The following is an 18,340-nucleotide window of genomic DNA, read 5'->3' on the forward strand; positions in this document are numbered from 1 at the left end:
ATGATTCTTGCCCTTAAAGGTAAGCTCATCTTTTTTTTTTTTTTGAGACGGAGTCTTGCTCTGTCGCCCAGGCTGGAGTGCAATGGTGCGATCTCGGCTCACCACAAGCTCTGCCTCCCGGGTTCCAGTGATTCTCCTGCGTCAGCCTCCTGAGTAGCTGGGATCACAGGCGCATGCCACCATGCCCAGTTCAATTTTGTATTAAGTAGAGGTGGGGTTTTACCATGTTGGCCAGGCTGGTCTCGAACTCCTGACCTCAGGTGATCTGCCCATCTTGGCCTCCCAAAGTGCTGGGATTACAGGCGTGAGCCACCGCCTCCAGCTGTAAGCTCATAATTTAATAAAGAAATATAAAAGAATGACCAGACCAGGTGGTAAATGCCTAAGTGGACATACAGCGTTTACAAATGTAGAAACGTGGGCACATGGAAATGATGATGTACTAGTTTCCTGTGGCTTAAAACAACAGAAACGTATTCTCCCACAGTTCTGGAGGCTAGACATCTGAAATCAAGGTGACGGCAGGGCCATCCTCCCTCTGAGACTCCAGGCAGAATCTTTTCCTGCCTTCTCCTAGCTTCCAGTGCTGGCCAGCGATCCTCAGCATTCCCTGCTTTCGGCTGCATGACTCCGGTCTCTGTTGTCGTCCTGTGTTCTCCCCATGTGTTTCTGTCTTCGCGTGCCATTTTCCTTTCCTTACGAGGATATTAGTCATATTGTATTAGGGCCTACCCTAATGAGCTCATTTAATTCAATATGCAAAGACCCTATTTCCAAATAAGGTCACATTCCCAGGTACTGGGAGTTAGGACCTCAACATATCTTTTTAGGGGACACAGTTCAACCCGTAACAGTTGGATAGTCAGGAGAGCAGGGGAAGGACCAGAGAAGGCTGGCCAGACAGGCTTGGCGAGCTGGTAAACAGGAGTCAGCAGGGCAGGGAGAAGGGTGTTGTGTTGTCTGGAATGATGTATGTAAACAGACTGGGGTCCGAGAGGGTGACACCTTTGGAAACTGCAAGGTGTTCAGTCTGACAGGCATAAAGGATCTATGCTCGGTAGTGGCAAAAGATAATCCTACAAGTTGGCAGGAGCCAAGTCATGAATCTCACCGTCTCCCCACACGAATGTGCCTGCACTCCTTTACTCCCCCTTGCTGGCTGACTTTAACCAGTCATCTCAAACCCCTACTTCCCCCTCACTTCCCACATGCAGTTGATCCCTCAGACCACCTGATTCTGCCTCCTAAAAATCTCCTAAATCAGGCCAGGCATGGTGGCCCATGCCTGTAATCCCAGCAGTTTGGGAGGCTGAGGTGGGTGGATCACCTGAGGTTAGGAGTTCGAGACCAGCCTGGCCAACATGGTAAAACCCCATCTCTACTAAAAATACAAAAATTAGGCCAGGCACAGTGGCTTACGCCTGTAATCCCAGCACTTTGGAGGCTGAGGCGGGCAGAGCACGAGGTCAAGAGATCGAGACCATCCTGGCCAATATGGTGAAACTCCATCCCTACTAAAAAAAAAATGCAAAAATTAGCTGGGTGTGGTGGTACACACCTGTAGTCCCAGCTAGTCTGGAGGCTGAGGCAGGAGAATCGCTTGAACCTGGGAGGCAGAGGTTGCAGTGAGCCGAGATCACACCACTGCACTTCAGCCTGGCAACAGAGCAAGAGTCCATCTCATAAAACAAACAAAAAAACAAAAACCCAACAACAAAAACAAAAATGAGCCTGTCCTGGTGGTGGGCGCCTGTAATCCCAGCTGCTCCAGAGGCTGAGGTAGGGAGAATCTCTTGAACTGGGCGGTGGAGGTTGCAGTGAGCTGAGATCACACCTTAGTACTCTAGCCTGGGTGACGAGCGAAACTAAACACCATCTCAAAAAATAATAACAATAGTTCTCTTTGCCATCATTTCTCTTCCTGTGGAGCTGCTGCCGTGAAGGTTGAGCTGTGCAGTTTCAGCGGGTACAAGATCTAGCCAGGACATGGAAAGCGCTACGCCAGGACCCACGGGAAGGTTTTCCAGTTTCTTAATGCAAAATGCAAGTTGGCATTCCTTTCCAAAAGGAACCCTTGGCAGATAAACTGTACTGTCCTCTACAGAAGGAAGCACAAAAAGGGACAGTTGGAAGAAATTCAAAAGAAAGGAACCCGTTGAGCAGTCAAATTCCAGAGGCCATCACTCGTGTATCTCTTGCTGCTATAATGACCAAGAGGAATCAGAAACCTGAAGTTAGAAAGGCTCAAAGAGAACAAGCTATCAGGGCTGCTAAGGAAGCAAAAGAGGCTAAGCAAGCATCTAAAAAGACTGCAATGGCTGCTGCTAAGGCACCTACAAAGGCAACGCCTAAGCAAAAGATTGTGAAGCCTGTGAGTTTCAGCTCCCTGAGTTGGTGGAAAACGATAAACTGGCAGATTAGATTTTTAAATAAAGATTGGATTCTGGATTCTAACTCGAAGAATAAGAGGAAGAACAAGAGGAAGAAGAGGAGGAAGAGGAAGAGGGAGGAGGAGGAAGAGGGAGGAGGAAGAGGAAGAGGGAGGAGGAGGAAGAGGAAGAGGGAGGAGGAAGAGGAAGAGGGAGGAGGAGGAGGAGGAAGAAGAGGAGGAGGAGGAGGAAGGGGAAGTAGTTCTCCTAAATCTGCCTTCTTGTTTCTACTTCCACTTTCTAGTTCAGGCCCTCGTCATGACACAGTGGAGCACTGGCCATCTCACGGGTCCTCCTGCTGTCAGGCCCGTGCATCCCCTCTCGGTTCTCAGGGGTCCTCCAGCTGTCAGGCCCATGCATCGCCTCTCCGTCTCCTCTGCCGCTAGAGCCATCACTCAATGCTCTGGACCGTACCTCTCCCGGGGCAGGAGGTAGGTGGATCCCCATAGTGTCATGAATGATGCTGCTTTAGTCAGCTACCTGAGCTTCACCAGCCGCTTCCTCATCAGATCCCGGCATTCTCCGTGGCCAGCCTGAAGACAGAGCGTTTGCTTTCAGAGAACTCCAGCCTCGATTTGCTCTTTAGTGACTTTTTTCCTACTGTGAATTAACAAGTCGATATTCAGATTTCATTTTTAAGATGCAAGTTAAATTCTTTCCTAGAATTGAGTCCTTGAATCAATTCACCTTCAGATTGCAATCTGAGCTCCATGTCATGGTTTACAGCTGTCAGTGATCTGACCTTTGGCCACCGGTTCTACTTCTCCTCTACAGGATTTCGGACCCTAGGTGCTAATGGAATTATTTGAGTTCCTACTTGGTGGGAGTCTTTCCTCTGCCTGGGGTACCGCCTCCTCCCCCTTCTATTTTCTTTTCTTTTCTTTTCTTTCTTTTTTTTTTTTGAGGTGGAGTCTCGCTTTGTCGCTCAGGCTGGAGTGCAGTGGGGCGATCTCAGCTCACTGCAACCTCTGCCTCCTGGGTTCAAGCGATTCTCCTGCCTCAGCCTCCCGAGTAGCTGGGATTACAAGGGCACACCACTATGCCTGGCTAATTTTTGTACTTTTAGTAGAGAAAGAGTTTCACCATGTTGGCCAGGCTGGTCTCAAACTCCTGACCTCGTGATCTGCCCGCATCAGCTTCCCAAAGTGCTGGGATTACAGGCATGAGTCACCGCACCCAGCTTCTCCCTTCTATTTCTGACTACCTCCAGCTTGTTTTTCCAAACGCAGCTCAGGATTTGCTCTGGAATGAAGCCTTCTCTACCTCTTCAGGGCAGCATCAGGTGGCCCTTCTCTGTGCTCCCGGAATCCCTCATTCTACCATCCATTATAGCCTCTCATCTTATTTGATCTCCACACCTACATGGTTGGTTTTCTTGTTTATGTTTCCGTCTAGACTCTGAACAACTCCAGCAGGCTCCAAGTCAGTTCTCCCAAAAACACTACGTAATCATTGCTCTTTTGGCACCTATTGGGAGTATCCTATGCTTTTTTTTTTCTTTTCTTTTCTTTTCTTTTTGCCTAATGTTGGCATTTTAATTTTGCGTTTTCTTGATAGAATGGGTAAATTTCTATAGCCATTAGCTGTGGACTCTAAGGCACTCCTCTCCAAAGGCATAGTGTTTGTACCTACTATGGATGCTGCGCCATGAAGACTGAGTTGGGGATGGAGCAATCAGCAGGCAGCTGGGGGCGTTGCTGTGGATGAGATGCTGAGGTTACTGGGGGCGTTGCTGTGGACGAGATGCTGAGGTTACTGGGGGCGTTGCTGTGGACGAGATGCTGAGGTTACTGGGGGCGTTGCTGTGGGTGAGATGCTGAGGTTACTGGGGTCGTTGCTGTGGGTGAGAAGCTGAGGTTACTGGGGGCGTTGCTGTCGATGAGATGCTGAGGTTACTGGGGGTGTTGCTGTGGACGAGATGCTGAGGTTACTGGGGTCGTTGCTGTGGATGAGATGTTGAGATTTACGTGGAGACTCTAAAGATGATCGTTTCTGGATGGATCCCAGTTGTAAATGCTTGAAATAACTTGCTTGCAGTCACCTGTAATATTTGGTACAAATTAGGACTTGTAATTTATAGGGTTTATAATTAATACTTCAGAATTCGATATATAATTTTGTGATTTTTGAGCTCTTGATTAATAATAGCAGAATAGTAACAGCTCCAAGGGAACTAAACAACACCATCATTCATCAAATGTTGTGAACCTGTTATGAGGTAATTTGAAATATGGAGCCTACGGTGTTTTTGGTAAAAAAAAAAAAAAAAAAAAATTCTTTGGAGACAGAGTCTCACTCTGTTGCCCAGGCTGGAGTACAGGGATGAAATCATGACTCATTGCTTCCTCAGGTCCCCAGGCTTGAGATCCTCCCACCTCAGCCTCCTGAGTACCTGGGACTATAGGCACACACCACCACACCTGGCTCATTTTATTTTTTGTAGATACGGGGTCTCCTTCTGTTGCCCAGGCTGGTCTCAAACTCCTGGCCTCAAGATCCAAAGTACTGGGATTACAGACATGAGCCACCGTGCCTGGCCCTAAAAATATTTTTAAACTTCCTTAAAATGCCAAAAAGATAGGAACAACGAAATACTCAAAAAAGGATTGATTTTTAAGCCCGGCTCCACACCAATTTTTATTAACTTCATTTCTCTGTATTAGAAGTGAGGAATACAAAGATGAATGAAACAGGGTTCCTATCACCATCTAGTGGGAAGGACAGGCTGGCAAACCAACAGTTAATCAAGGAGGTAATTTAGGTAAATGATTTAGAGTTGACACATTGGATTTATCTTTGGAGGCAGTAATTCCAAGGACAAGAACTAACAACTGCCTTTCTGCCAGAGCTCACATGAGGGTCGGAGTTCTTAGGCATAATTCAAATAGTGAGCTGAACCAGTCCTCAGAGCAGGTAACTGCAAACATAGGTTTTCTTAGGTTACCAATCACTGTCCCGCAGGCAGAAATCTACCATACTATTTCTTGCTGGTATTGAATTTGGTGGCGTTCATGCAGTATTTTCTGGGGTGTCCTATGAATTCTGTTTCTGGAGACTCTCTCTACTGCCTGAATAGTTTCCTTTGAATTTTATTATTCTAAAGTAATTATTTTTCATTATGAGTTGCTTTGCTTTGTCCTTTTTTTTTTTCAGTTTTTTTGTTAAACATTATTTGTGTGGAAAATTGTCCCTTAGGAAGCCATCCATCATTTTCTTTTTTTGATTTTCAAGGAGATGCTTTTCTATGAGATGGTGGTGGAAGTGGATGCTACAATACTAGACATAGGGCCTGGCGCAGTGGCTCACGCCTGTAATCCCAGCACTTTGGGAGGTTGAGGCAGGTGGATCACAAGTTCAAGAGTTTGAGACCAGCCTGGCTGACACGGTGAAACCCTGTCTCTACAAAAAATACACAAGTTGGCTGCATGTGGTGGTGGGTGCCTGTAATCCCAGCTACTTGGGAGGCTGAGGCAGGAGAATTGCTTGAACCCAGGAGGCGGAGGTTGCAGTGAGCTGAGATGGCACCACTGCACTCCAGCCTGGGTGACAATGGAAGACTCCATCTCAGAAAAAACAAACAAAAAACACAATACTAGACATCGTTAATGAATAATATTAGTTAACAAGAGGTTTGAGAGCTAGCAGAGATTCTCTAAGGTTATTATTTGATAAATCACTCGTTTTCACAGAGTCACTGCTTACTGTGGGTAATATGTTTGCTGTTGGTTGACAATGAACCTACTTAGGAGAAGATATGATCCTTCAGGGCTTTTATTTGTTTGAAATGAAAAAATTCTTTCTCTTTTCAATAACAGACAGTGATGCTTTTCTGTTATAATTCAAAACAGGTTTCGGAACGCATGTCATTTTCGGGGAGATGGGAAGGATGAATGAATGAGCCGGAGTGCACTTTCTATAACATATACACGGGAAATGGGAGCTGGATGCAGATAAGTCTTGCATGCTTATTAAGAACATTTTAATGTTTCTCAGTTGATGTATGAAGTATTTGCAATCAGCGTTTGCTTCTTCAATCGCAAGGAGGCAGCATAGTCTCATGGGAGGAGGGGAAGTGGGTCTATTCAAAACACTTGTTCTTCCTGCTGCCTGTGCTGTTCTTGTCCAGAAGGCCCGCGGAGCCGGGAGTGTCTCATGGAGTCATTCAGTTCCTTGCCTCCTGGTAGAGTTGCCCCTTAAACATATGAAACAATATCTCCCCAATGCTAAAAACAGCCAGGGTCTGAGTCCAGGACTTTCTTTTTTTTTTTTTTTTTTTTTTGAAACGGAGTCTCGCTTTGTTGCTCAGGCTGGGGCGCAGTGGCCGGATCTCGGCTCACTGCAAGCTCCGCCTCCCGGGTTCACGCCATTCTCCGGCCTCAGCCTCCCGAGTAGCTGGGACTACAGGCGCCCGCCACCTCGCCTGGCTAGTTTTTTGTATTTTTAGTAGAGACGGAGTTTCACCGTGTTAGCCAGGATGGTCTCGATCTCTTGACCTCATGATCCACCCGTCTCGGCCTCCCAAAGTGCTGGGATTACAGGCTTGAGCCACCGCGCCCAGCCGAGTCCAGGACTTTCATGTTGACGGTCTCATGTACCTGGTGGCCTGGGAGCAGGATGTCCTCATCTCACTCATCTCTGATACTGTGAGTCCTACCAAGCCTGGCCAAAGTTGCCTCCTTAATAATTAGTCCTTGAATAGAATCCCCGAGGTAGTGGTTATTGATTTGCAAAATATAACGCTGACTTTATACCATGTTTTTTTGTCTCGTGGAGACAAAAACACTTTTCTCATAGAATATATTGTTTGTGAGGAAATGAACAAAATGAGGTAAAAAACGCAGATCATCCTATGAGTAAGTTATTTTTCTGATAGAAGTCAGGGTCCAAGTTCAACTTATAAGTATAACTAGTCACGTAGTTTCACTTAAGTCATTTCACTTTGCTGGGCTTCAGTCTCCCCATTTGGAAAATGAATGAATGTGCCTGTGATATTCTGGTTTAAGTTGTGGGAACATACCAGATATAGCAAACGGGGAAGCAATCGTAGCCAGATATGTTGAGGCACGTAAATATAAAACATTCTTTATCTGGGTCCTGTTTTCACTTCTGTAACTGATTCTTTCTGGGCCCTGGGACGTTTATATTCAGCCTCTGCATTTGTACATTAATTTGTTCATTGACCCACTCATTTATTCAATAAATATTTATTGAGTACTTAAATATGTGCCAGGAACTGTCCTAGGTCTGAGGATATAAGAGGGTACCAAAAAAGCAGGATCTTTTCTTTTTTTTTTTTTTTCCAGAGAGCCTACCTCCTAGTGGGAGAGATGGACCACAAATACATAAGCAAACACAAAATCATTGCAGATTATGAAAAGTGATAAGAAAGAGATTAAAAAGTGTGACAGGATGGCAGGTAACTGGGGCAATCACTTTTAGGCAGATGCCTCTGAGATGCCATCTGAGCTGAGACTTGACAAATGAAATGCCAGCGATCTCAGCCTCTAAGCCTGCCAAGTTTGAGATGTTATTTTTATTAGTAATTTACAGGTGCAAATGACCCACCTAGATTGTTTCTAGTGCACAGTATGCTTTGTTGACAAAATGCCCTTAAGCAAAATGCCACAGATGTCAGCTTCAGTTTTGTGGATTTTCATAGCATCTTCCAGTAAGGTTGGTCATTGTCATTAGCAACCACTCCCCCGTTTGGGGAGGGAGGACACAGGGTGTACTCTGACTCTGGTGCACACATGAGCTCTCACCAGTCCTGCTGGGACCAGGCTGCAGGCAAAGAACAAACACCTACTTAGTGAACTGTAATGACAAAGGAGTGGCCATTTGCTTCCTCCAGTGCTGTCCAGGACAGCACCTGAGCCCACTTGTCACTTCCTGGGGACAGAGCTGACTCATAGAGCACTGGCAGTAATTTTGGCCTGGGAGGGGTGGGAAACAGAAGGCTTGGATTAAAAGCAGGTGGAGCTGGTGGCTGCCTAGGTAATATGACGGGAATTTTTGTCCACTGACCTGTCCACAATTCTTGGAATTCTGCTAGAAGTTGGTATCCAATGCACTTGGTTTTGAAAGGGTTTTTTGATTTTTGATCTTCAGGTCTCTTGCTAATGTGAATGTTTGGAGGAGGATACCACTGTTTAGAAACGTAATTTAACATCTTAAAAAAGACTCACATGAAAAAATCTCAAAATGGCAAAAGTCAGGTTATAGGTGTTAGGCCCTGGATCTCATTTTATCCAGAATTGTCCTACGTCTGAAATGGCAAATTCATACACTCTACTTTTAGAGCATGACACGTAGTCTTCTAACCTTCCTACTGAGTTACCCACATTACACTGCCCTTCAGCCTCCTGGAGACCTCTTTTTCTTTTTTAAAAAAAGTTTTATTTTAGGTTCAGGGGTATGGAGACCTCTTTTTCTATGAAAGGTTCGCAGTCTGTATCTGCGTTAAGATATAGTCATAGACAACTGTTATTCAAAGTAAGGGGCCATGAGATTGGACACAGTGGCTCACGCTTGTAATCCCAGCATTTTGGGAGGCTGAGACAGGTGGATTGCTGGAGCCCCAGGAGTTTGAGACCAGCCTGGGCAACATGGCGAAACCTCATCCCTACAAAAAACTACAAAAGTTAGCTGGGCATAGTGGCACGCGTCTGTGGTCCCAGCTACTCGGAAGGCCAAGGTGGGAGAATCACTTGACCCCGGGAGGCAGAGGATGCAGTGAGCTATGATTGCACCGTTACACACTAGCCTGGGCAATAGAATGAGACCCCGTCTCAAAAAAAAAAAGGTAAAGGGCCGTGATTCTATGTCTATTTGTGTGTGTATGATTTTATCACTTTATTTGACAATCGGTGGTTGGCTCTCACCCACATTGACTGTCTATAGATTTTTGAAAGTGGTAACAGGTACATAGTTAAACCAAAGTGTAGAGTTTGTTTGGTGAACCTTCACCTCATGATGTTTTCTGCATGATAAACATGGATGTGGTAGGGCCCTTCCTTTCACCCAACATTTGTTGAGCCTAGTATTAGTGCGTACATCTGGAGTCCCCATCTCCATCATGGCAGATTTCTGGATCTCTCTTGAGTGCCTGAGGGGCATTCTTCTTGAAGCCCACTCCGTGGACGCACCTGTGAATGTTGATGGTGTATGTTCAGGTCACCACCTCATTGATGGCAGAATGACCCCCCTTCTTCTGGCTGCCCTTTTTGCAGGAGTCATTCTGCTGGGCCCAAGTGGGAAGTCACATATCTTCTATTACCTGCCTCTCAGCTTAAGAAAATATTACTGTGATAGACTGAAAAATGCTCTTCCAAAGCTACCAGGTCCTCATCTCTGAAGCCTGGAAATGTTAAATTTGGAAAAAATGTCATGGCAGATATGATTGAGTGAAGGCTTTTTTTTTTTCCTTTGAGACGGAGTCGCGCTCTGTCGCCCAGGCTGGAGTGCAGTGGTGCAGTGGTGCGTTCTTGGCTCACGGCAACCTCTACCTCCTGGATTCAAGCAATTCTCCTGCCTCAGCCTCCTGAGTAGCTGGGATTACAGGCATGCACCACCATGGCCAGTTAATTTTTGTATTTTTAGTAGAGATGGGGTTTCACCATGTTGGCCAGGCTGGTCTCAAACTTCTGACCTCAAGTGATCCACCTGCCTCAGACTCCTAAAGTGCTGGGATTGCAGGTGTGAGCCACTGCGCCCAGCAGAGTTAAGGCTTTTGAAGTAGGGAGATTATCCTGGATTATCCAGGTGGGCCCTAAATGTAATTACATGTATTCTTTTGGAGACAGGCAGAAGATTTCACACAGCGCACGCACACGCACACACACACACACACACACACACGCACACCATGTGGAGACAAGCAGATTTGAAGATTGGAGTGTTGTCGCCACAAACCAAGGAATGCCAGCAGCCACCAAAACATCAAAAGTTGGAAGAGGTAAGGAACAGATTCTCCCCTAGAGCCTCCACAGCCCTGCCCACACCTTCATTTTAGCCCAGTAATACTGGTTTTGGACTTCTGGCCTCCAGAACTATGAGAGAATAAATTTCAGGTGCTTTAAACCACTGAATTTGTGGTTATTTGTCACAGCAGCCACAGAAACTAATGCAGTTACCCATGCAATGAAAGCCACTGGTGTTTCTCTACCCAACTGCAACCCTCTCCCTCCACTCTCTTCAGGGAACCAGGATCTTGAATTTGGCGTTTATTATTTCCTGCATTTCATTATACTTTATTGCATACTTATGTATTCTGAAATAGTCATTTTATATATTCATACTGTATCCTGTATATTGCTTTTTGCTCAACATATTTTATAGATTGTATATATTGATACATGTAGCTCTAGTTTTCTCTAGTTTTCCATGGTGTGTATGCATACCTGCACATATGTGTGCATGCTACAATTTTTTTTTTTGAGACGGAGTTTTTCTCTGTCGCCCAGCCTGCGGTGCAGTGGCGCGATCTCGGCTCACTGCAACCTCCACCTCCCAGGTTCCAGTGATTCTCCTGCCTCAGCCTCCCGAGTAGCTGGGATTACAGGCGTGCGCCACCATGCCCAGCTAATTTTCGTATTTTTAGTAGAGACGGGTTCACCATTTTGGCCAGGCTGGTCTGGAAGTCCTGGCCTTAAGTAAACTGCCCACCTGGGCCTCCCAAAGTGCTGGGATTACAGGCGTGAGCCACTGTACCCAGCCCACAATTTCTACATCAGTTCTTCTGTTAATGGACATTTAGGTTGTTTTTGGTTTTTCTGTCTTTCAAACAGTGCTGCAGTGAACATTTTCGTATGTGTCTTCTTGTGCTCATGTGCAGAAGTGTATCTAGGATGTTTACCAGAGAAGAGAATTACTAGGTCATCCTCAGCTTTACTAGTTTTTGTCAAATTGCTCTGCGAAAGAGCAGATGTGGGTTGGATTTTGGCAGCAGGACATTTCAACAAAAGGATGATGTGTACGAAAGGTACGGAAAGGCGAGGCGCGGGGAGTGGTCGTAAGTGGTCTTTTTCTTTGAAAAAGCAGTGTTTCTCAGTCAAGTCAGGGAAGCAGATTTGGATCACCCTGGAGAATGTTTTGCAACCTTTTGCCCTCTGTCTCCCCATTCGAGGATGTCTTCCCAAGGAACTGATGTATTTCCCCTCTAGGTAATTGCGACATGCTTTGGTTGAGAACCAAAAATGGCTGCCTGAGAAAGAGCCATGGGAGAAGAGGCAGGCAGGTTGGGTGGGGAGGACTGAGATGCCCGGCCAGGAGGATGCGTGTCAGTCGGGGTCGCAGAAAGTCTCTAAGCAGAAGCTGGGCACCTTCCCCTCTGCAGACACCCAGAGGCAGCATTGGGGCTACAGCACCCCCAGACCAAGAGCTTTGGGATAGAGTTTAACTGCATGTGTTACACTCCAGCTTTGATAGCTCTTTTCCCAATTCTTCCAACCTTGTTCACTGAGAGAGTCACTTTGTCATTCAATAAGTTGTTGTTCCTCCTGGATCTCTGGGTGTACTGAAGATGCTGAAGGTTGGCTTTTTAATACTTTAATTATAATTAGTATACTAGGAAAACTCCGGAGAATAAAATACAGTACTTTTGTGCATTTATAGACTATAATATGGAATATGAGTAAAATATACGTATCCCCAAGGAGCCAGATATACATCAAAATAATTAAGTGGGGGCATAGCTTGGGGGTAGAACATTTGACTGCAAAATAACATGTACATTGGTAAGGTTTAGAAAGACACAAAACAATCTACAGGGTTGGTCTTATAAATAAGTCTGTGGCTTATTGTCCCTAAAAATGATGTAAGACTCCCTCTTTGTCAGCAAAATCTCACCTTATTTATCATGTACAAAACCATAAGACTAAATGTTTGACCTGGAAGAGTTGCTAGAGAAATCTGGTAGAGTGAGTGGCTAATAAGTGGGGTCAGGGCTAGCGCTGGGCCCACTCCCAGTACCTCCCACCACACTGCTCCTTAGCATTTCCAATGATTAGTTCAGATTGCCTTACTCTGCTGGAAAATGTTAGGGAACTCTTGAGCCTATTTGAATGTTGTGTTTACTGGAAGCACTGATTGCAGCATGAAAGTTGACCACATTTAACAAATCTAACAAACTGTAGTAGTTTCTCACTACCAAGGTGAAAATGATTGCTTCTGGGGTGGAAATCTGTTATAAAATAAAACAATGCTTAGACAAATATAAATATAAAAACTTTCGGCTGGGCACAGTGGCTCACATCTGTAATCCCAGCACTTTGGGAGGCCGAGGCAGGTGGATCACCTGAGATCAGGAGTTCAAGACCAGCCTGGCCAACATGGTGAAACCCCGTCTCTACTAAAAATACAAAAATTAGCTGGGCGTGGTGGCACATGCCTGTAATCCCAGCTACTTGGGAGGCCGAAGCAGGAGAATCGCTTGAACCCGGGAGGCAGAGGTTGCAGTGAGGTGAGATCACACCACTGCACTCCAGCCTGGGCAACAAGAGCGAAACTCCGTCTCAAAAAAAATAATAAGTAAATAAAATAAAAAAAATAAAAACTTTCTAAATTACTTGATATCTTTCTTAATGTCTCCTAGAAAAGTATATAGAGAACCTTTTTGGTAGTAAATAAAGATTGCTTTCATAGAGAAATTTTACACAACAACACATCCTATATTCACAAACTAGTACATCTCAGCTGTTCTGTAGATGTGGTAGAATAGGGCAATAGTCCAGAAAAGTCTCAAAGTCTGAGGTAGTTGCTGGAAGAAGCAGCTTATTTCTTTGGACACCTGACTTACAAGAGGGTCAGGCTGAACTAGAAGGAGGTTTTAGGGTCTGAAGTTTTAGGGCCTCCACTCCAAGTAGTAGCAGCAGAACTATAAAAGGGGGAAAATTATCCATGATTCCACCGCTCTAACACATTAATTGCCTTCATTTTCTCTGTTCACTTTTAGTTCTTAATTTTATGCCATTTCATGAGGCTATAAATACAGCATAGTTAAAATGCAACGTTCTGCCTTTCACTCAACATTACATTGTGAGCGCTTTTGTCTGAGGACTATTTTGGTTGCAGGAACATTTACTCAGTCAAGTTAAATTGTCTCAGAAAATAGTTGTGTGTACGTGCCTAATCTTACAGAAACCAAGGGCAGGCACCTAAGCTGGCTAAGCTCCCCAGGAACTGGTGCTAGGACAGGGAGAGCCAACAGCTACTGAAGCTGCTCTGTCGGGGGCCTTGGGTGGGCGGAGGGATCTCTGCTTATCCTGCGTTTCTGCTCTGCACACATCACTTCAGTAGTGCATGGCCAGTAGTGGCCACTACAAACGACATGACCTTACAGTACCAGAGCTTTTAATGATCTTCTTTCCAGACTGCTTAAAGTCAAAGCCTTATTTGATTGTCTCAATTTATCTTTTCCCTCCCGTGAGGCCATAGAACTCAGAGGTTTCTGTTCAGCCTGTGGATTGGCTGTCGCTGGTTCAGGTGGTCCAATCAGGTGTGGCTGGGGAGGTGGAGTCACATACTTTAGATTCTAGCTCTGCAGGGCAGCAAGGCCATGCGCTGGGACTCCCCCAGCAGTGAGTGTGGCTTCGTAGTTCTTACAACTAAAATTTTTAGTTCTTACAACTAATTTTTAGTTCTTACAACTAAAAATGTTCATGAACGCATGACATCACATCAAGTGGCTTTTCCATAATTTATGACCCTTCCTCTGCTGTTAGCTTTCGTTTATCGCCCCTTTCAGCTTGGGGATGGCTACAAGTAAAACTATGAACATTCTTGTGCATACATTTTCCTTTTCATCTTCCAGATTATATAAAATAATCTTTAAATTACATAGAGATTACATTCTCTGAGCACCTCCAGAACAGAAAACATAACCTTGCAATTTTTTCTTGTTTTATAAAAGGGGTCTGTATTTGCTAGAGATTTCTACTTAAGTAGCTATGGGCAATAGGATGTGATATCAGGGATCTGCTTCAAAGCACTCTAGGAAAAAAATTAGGGGATGATAATAGCTGAAGCAAGATTGGTGAAATCTCTAGCAAATAACAACAAAAAAAAAATTCAAGGTTATGTTTTCTGTTCTGGAGGTGCTCCGAGAAGGTAATCTCTATGTAATTTAAGGTGAGCTTATATTTTATATATAGTGCTGGAGCAGATGATGGGTATGTGGAGATTTATGATACATTATTGAATCTGTTTTGTGGTTTGTGTCCTACTTCCTTTCTCTTTCTCTCCCCTCTGGAATTTTTGTTGTTAGTCCCCATGTTTCCTCTAGACATTTGGTACTCACATGCTGCCCTGTGATTCCCCCAAATTTTTCTCAGGTTCAGTGACCCTGACACCTGCCTCATAGGTTCCTTTTCCCTCCTTACCTAAAAACTCAAGTCCATCTGTCTATCTACCTATTCAGTAATTCATTCACATAAAAAAAAAGTGAGTCTATGTATTGGTCAAGACATGAAAAATGTTGCAAAATATAGTGACTTTCATTGTGTTAGATGTTACTAGACAGCTATTAAGAGGAATGAAATCACAACTTATTATATACCGTGAGATAAAAGCCAGCTCGCCAGTGCAACACTCAGGAATGACTGTCTTTCAGCAGAGAAGCCAGATGCCCTCTGTCGGGGGGTGGTGGGGCCAGTGTGCCAGAGTGTAGGGTGTGGCCGCAGGCAGAGCCTGGGAGAGGCCCTCCTCCCTCCAGGCCCACCTCCTCACTGCCTTTTTGCTAATGGCTTTCAGCCTTCTGGGATTTAGAATTGGAAGCTACATTCTGAGGTCATATTTATTTTGTTAAATGAAAATTGTATATATTAAAATCCTTGAGATTTTTGTAATCATTAAAGCATCAAAGAGACTCGAGTGCTCCAGAAAATGAGCATTTCATATTCATGCTAAAAAAGCAAAAATCTAATCAGATGGCTTAATTTTCTATTCATTTCCCAAAACATTAGAAAATTGTCAGTTATGTGAGCTAAGTTAAGTTAAATTACAGGGCGAACATTCTGAGGTCTTTCTGATTTTAAAAGTCACAATGTTAAAAAACCAAACTCAAGGAAGTTTTTTTTATTTTTGTAACGGAGTCTTGCTCTGTCACCCACTCTGGAGTGCAATGGCGCCATCTCGTCTCATTGCAACCTCCACCTCCCGGGTTCAAGCAATTTTCCTGCCTCAGCCTTCTGAGTAGCTGGGACTACAGGCGCCTGCCACCACACCTGGCTAAGTTTTGTATTTTTAGTAGAGACAGGGCTTCACCATGTTGGGCAGGCTGGTCTCAAACTCCTGACATCAGGTGATCCACCCACCTTGGCCTTCCAAAGTGCTGGGATTACAGGCATGAGCCACCGGCCTGGCCAGAAAGAGGTTCTTGAGACCTGTTGGTACTGGGAAGTTGGAGTGCTCATAGGCATAGCTGCACAACCCTAGTGCTTACCTGTGTCTGGCAGGGGTTGGGACTTTCCTGGAGCTCCCTGGCACCCTCTGTGTGCCTCTGCCTTTGCACTCTTCACCTTGGATTATAATTGCATCTTTATCTGTTTCTCCCTCACTAGACTGTGAGCTTCTATGGGAGGACAGGGATTCTGTATTTTTCAATGCCTGGAATGCAATTGGGCTTCCGTAAATATCAGTTGAATGAATGACAACATACATATACACACACACATATATATGTATTTTAAAACACATATGGATTTTATATATATATGTATTTTAAAATACATATAGATTTTATATATAATATGTATTTTTTTCTTAAAAAAAAAAAAACTCCCTATGTTCTTCCTCGTAGATTCTCCTCTTCCTTACATAAACCCCTAGATGGGCTCATTCTTCAGCCTGACTCTGAAGACCTGAGGAGAAAGTAAACACTTCAAGGAAACTGCCCCACAGAGACTCCGAGCCCCCAAATAATTCCCCCTGAAAGGAGCATCTACTCCAGAATGGGGGCATCTGGATTCAGGTCACCCAGAATATGCCTTTGCCATCAGCTTCCCCGCTTCCAGAAACAGGATTGTTACCTTTAAACTAGGACAATTCAGTGCTTGGTTTTTTCAACATAACTGCTTCAGGATTTTTTTTTTTCTTTTTTCTTTTTTCTTTTTAGAGGCAGGGTCTTGCTCTGTTGCCCAGGCTGCAGTGCAGTGGTGCCATCATAGCTCACTGTACCCTCAAACTCTTGGGCTCAAGTGATCCTCCTGCCACCACCTCCTGAGTAGCTAGCATAGGTGTTCACCACCATACCCAGCTAATTTTTAAAAATTTTTTGTAGAGATGAGGTCTTGCTATGTTGCCCAGACTGGTCTTGAACTCCTGGCCTCAGGTGATCCTCCTGCCTCAGCCTCCCAAAGTACTGGAATTACAGGCATGAGCCACCACGACCAGCCTGTTTAAGGATTTCTAAGCATAAGCTTATAATGAAAAACCCACAATAATTAATCCAACTTGCAATCACCGTGAGCACAGCAGGTCAGCAACAAGTTTATTTTGCGGCTAGCAGGGTAACAGGGTAGGGTATGGCTATGTGTTCAGGCCAACTCCCTTGAGCTCCTCACCACTGTCTTCCGTGGTCAACCCTCCCTTCTGGTGTTTGCGAAGGTTTGTCATGGTTGATTGGTTTGTGTTTATGAGGAGTGGGTGGGGTGGGGGAAAGCAAAGCAGGAAATGTAACGTGGAGTGGGCACAGCCTCCCTGTGGAGCTTGGTTACGAGAACTCGGGGCAGTTCTCCTGATCTGTGACCGTCATTTTCTTGACATCAATGTTATTAGAAGTCAGGATATTTTTTAGAAAGTCCACTGTTTCTGAAGGGAGATGACGGTTTCTTGCCAAGATCCAAGCATAATCCACACGAAAAAGATTGATGATGCTGGCACAGGAATACACGAGGGCATAGTTCTCATAGTCGGTGGCCAGGACCCAGTACGGTGCCGATGGCATAACTGAGAACCAGAGAGAGGCAGCATTATTGGAGGGAGAGGGCAAGAGAAACCTCAGGACAACATAAGAAGGGTGGCCCAGACAACCACCTGCCAAGCCCTCTGGCCTCTGACTTTGTTTATCAATTCGGAAACAGAAAGACCCTTGAAAGAAGTCTGGACAAGAGCCTAGACTGAGTGTTTCCGACTTACCTCTCTAGCACTGTTGGTGCCCTGCCTGCCTGCCTGCCTCACTCACCCAAAGAGAGAGAGAGAGCGTTATAGTCATCACCCATCTGCACATTTCAGCTGCTCTGTATGTTCTCAGCTGGACTGAGAACTCTTTTTTTTTTTTTTTTTTTGAGACGGAGGCTCGCTCTGTCGCCCAGGCTGGAGTGCAGTGGCCGGATCTCAGTTCACTACAAGCTCTGCCTCCCGGGTTCCTGCCATTCTCCTGCCTCAGCCTGCTGAGTAGCTGGGACTACAGGCGCCGCCACCTCGCCCGGCTAGTTTTTTGCATTTTTAGTAGAGACGGGGTTTCACCCTGTTAGCCAGGGTGGTCTCCATCTCCTGACCTAGTGATCCACCTGTCTCGGCCTCCCAAAGTGCTGGGATTACAGGCTTGAGCCACTGCGCCCGGCCGAGAACTCTTAAGCCCAGAGTGATTTTGGAAAAATCTGTCTCCCACCTCTGCCAGCAGTGGCATCATGGCCCACCCGCACACACCCAGGCCTGCACATTCTGCCTTCCTCTCGTGCTCCAGCTCTCAAGAGTAAATTTACCCAGATACAATACAGAAAAAAAACTTCACTTGTCTCTCCTCATTTGAAAACTTTGACAGTCTCCTATTGTTTGTGGAAGAAACTTCAAGTCATCTAATGTGGCATTCAAGGCCCTTCCTAACCTCATCGCCCTCTCCATGTACCCTCCCAGACTCTAGGCTGCTTTATTCAGGCCTTCTTCTTCTTCTTTTTTTTTTTTTTTTTTTTTTT

General features: G+C 45.1%; 1 protein-coding gene and 1 pseudogene across 2 annotated transcripts in view; one reads left to right on the forward strand and one right to left on the reverse strand.

The window, feature by feature from the left end:
* LOC112619438 lies at window positions 1-2,408 on the forward strand (annotated as a pseudogene).
* Window positions 2,409-16,893: 14,485 nt separating this feature from the next.
* APOD (apolipoprotein D) overlaps window positions 16,894-18,340 on the reverse strand; it is a 6,736-nt gene continuing 5,289 nt past the window's right edge. The window contains exons 4-5 of one of the 2 annotated variants that reach the window (XR_003118163.1): window positions 17,008-17,372; window positions 16,894-16,969 (exon numbers count right to left, since the gene is read on the reverse strand). Coding sequence is in view for 1 of the 2 variants with exons in the window: in XM_025376853.1 (XP_025232638.1) it covers window positions 17,137-17,372 (236 nt within the window). In the remaining variant the exon portion in view is untranslated. Of the gene's footprint in view, window positions 17,373-18,340 lie in introns of both variants that reach the window. The other variant, XM_025376853.1, reaches the window with a different exon arrangement.

The sequence above is a fragment of the Theropithecus gelada genome, chromosome 2 (assembly GCF_003255815.1).
Source record: "Theropithecus gelada isolate Dixy chromosome 2, Tgel_1.0, whole genome shotgun sequence".
NCBI lineage: Eukaryota > Metazoa > Chordata > Mammalia > Primates > Cercopithecidae > Theropithecus > Theropithecus gelada.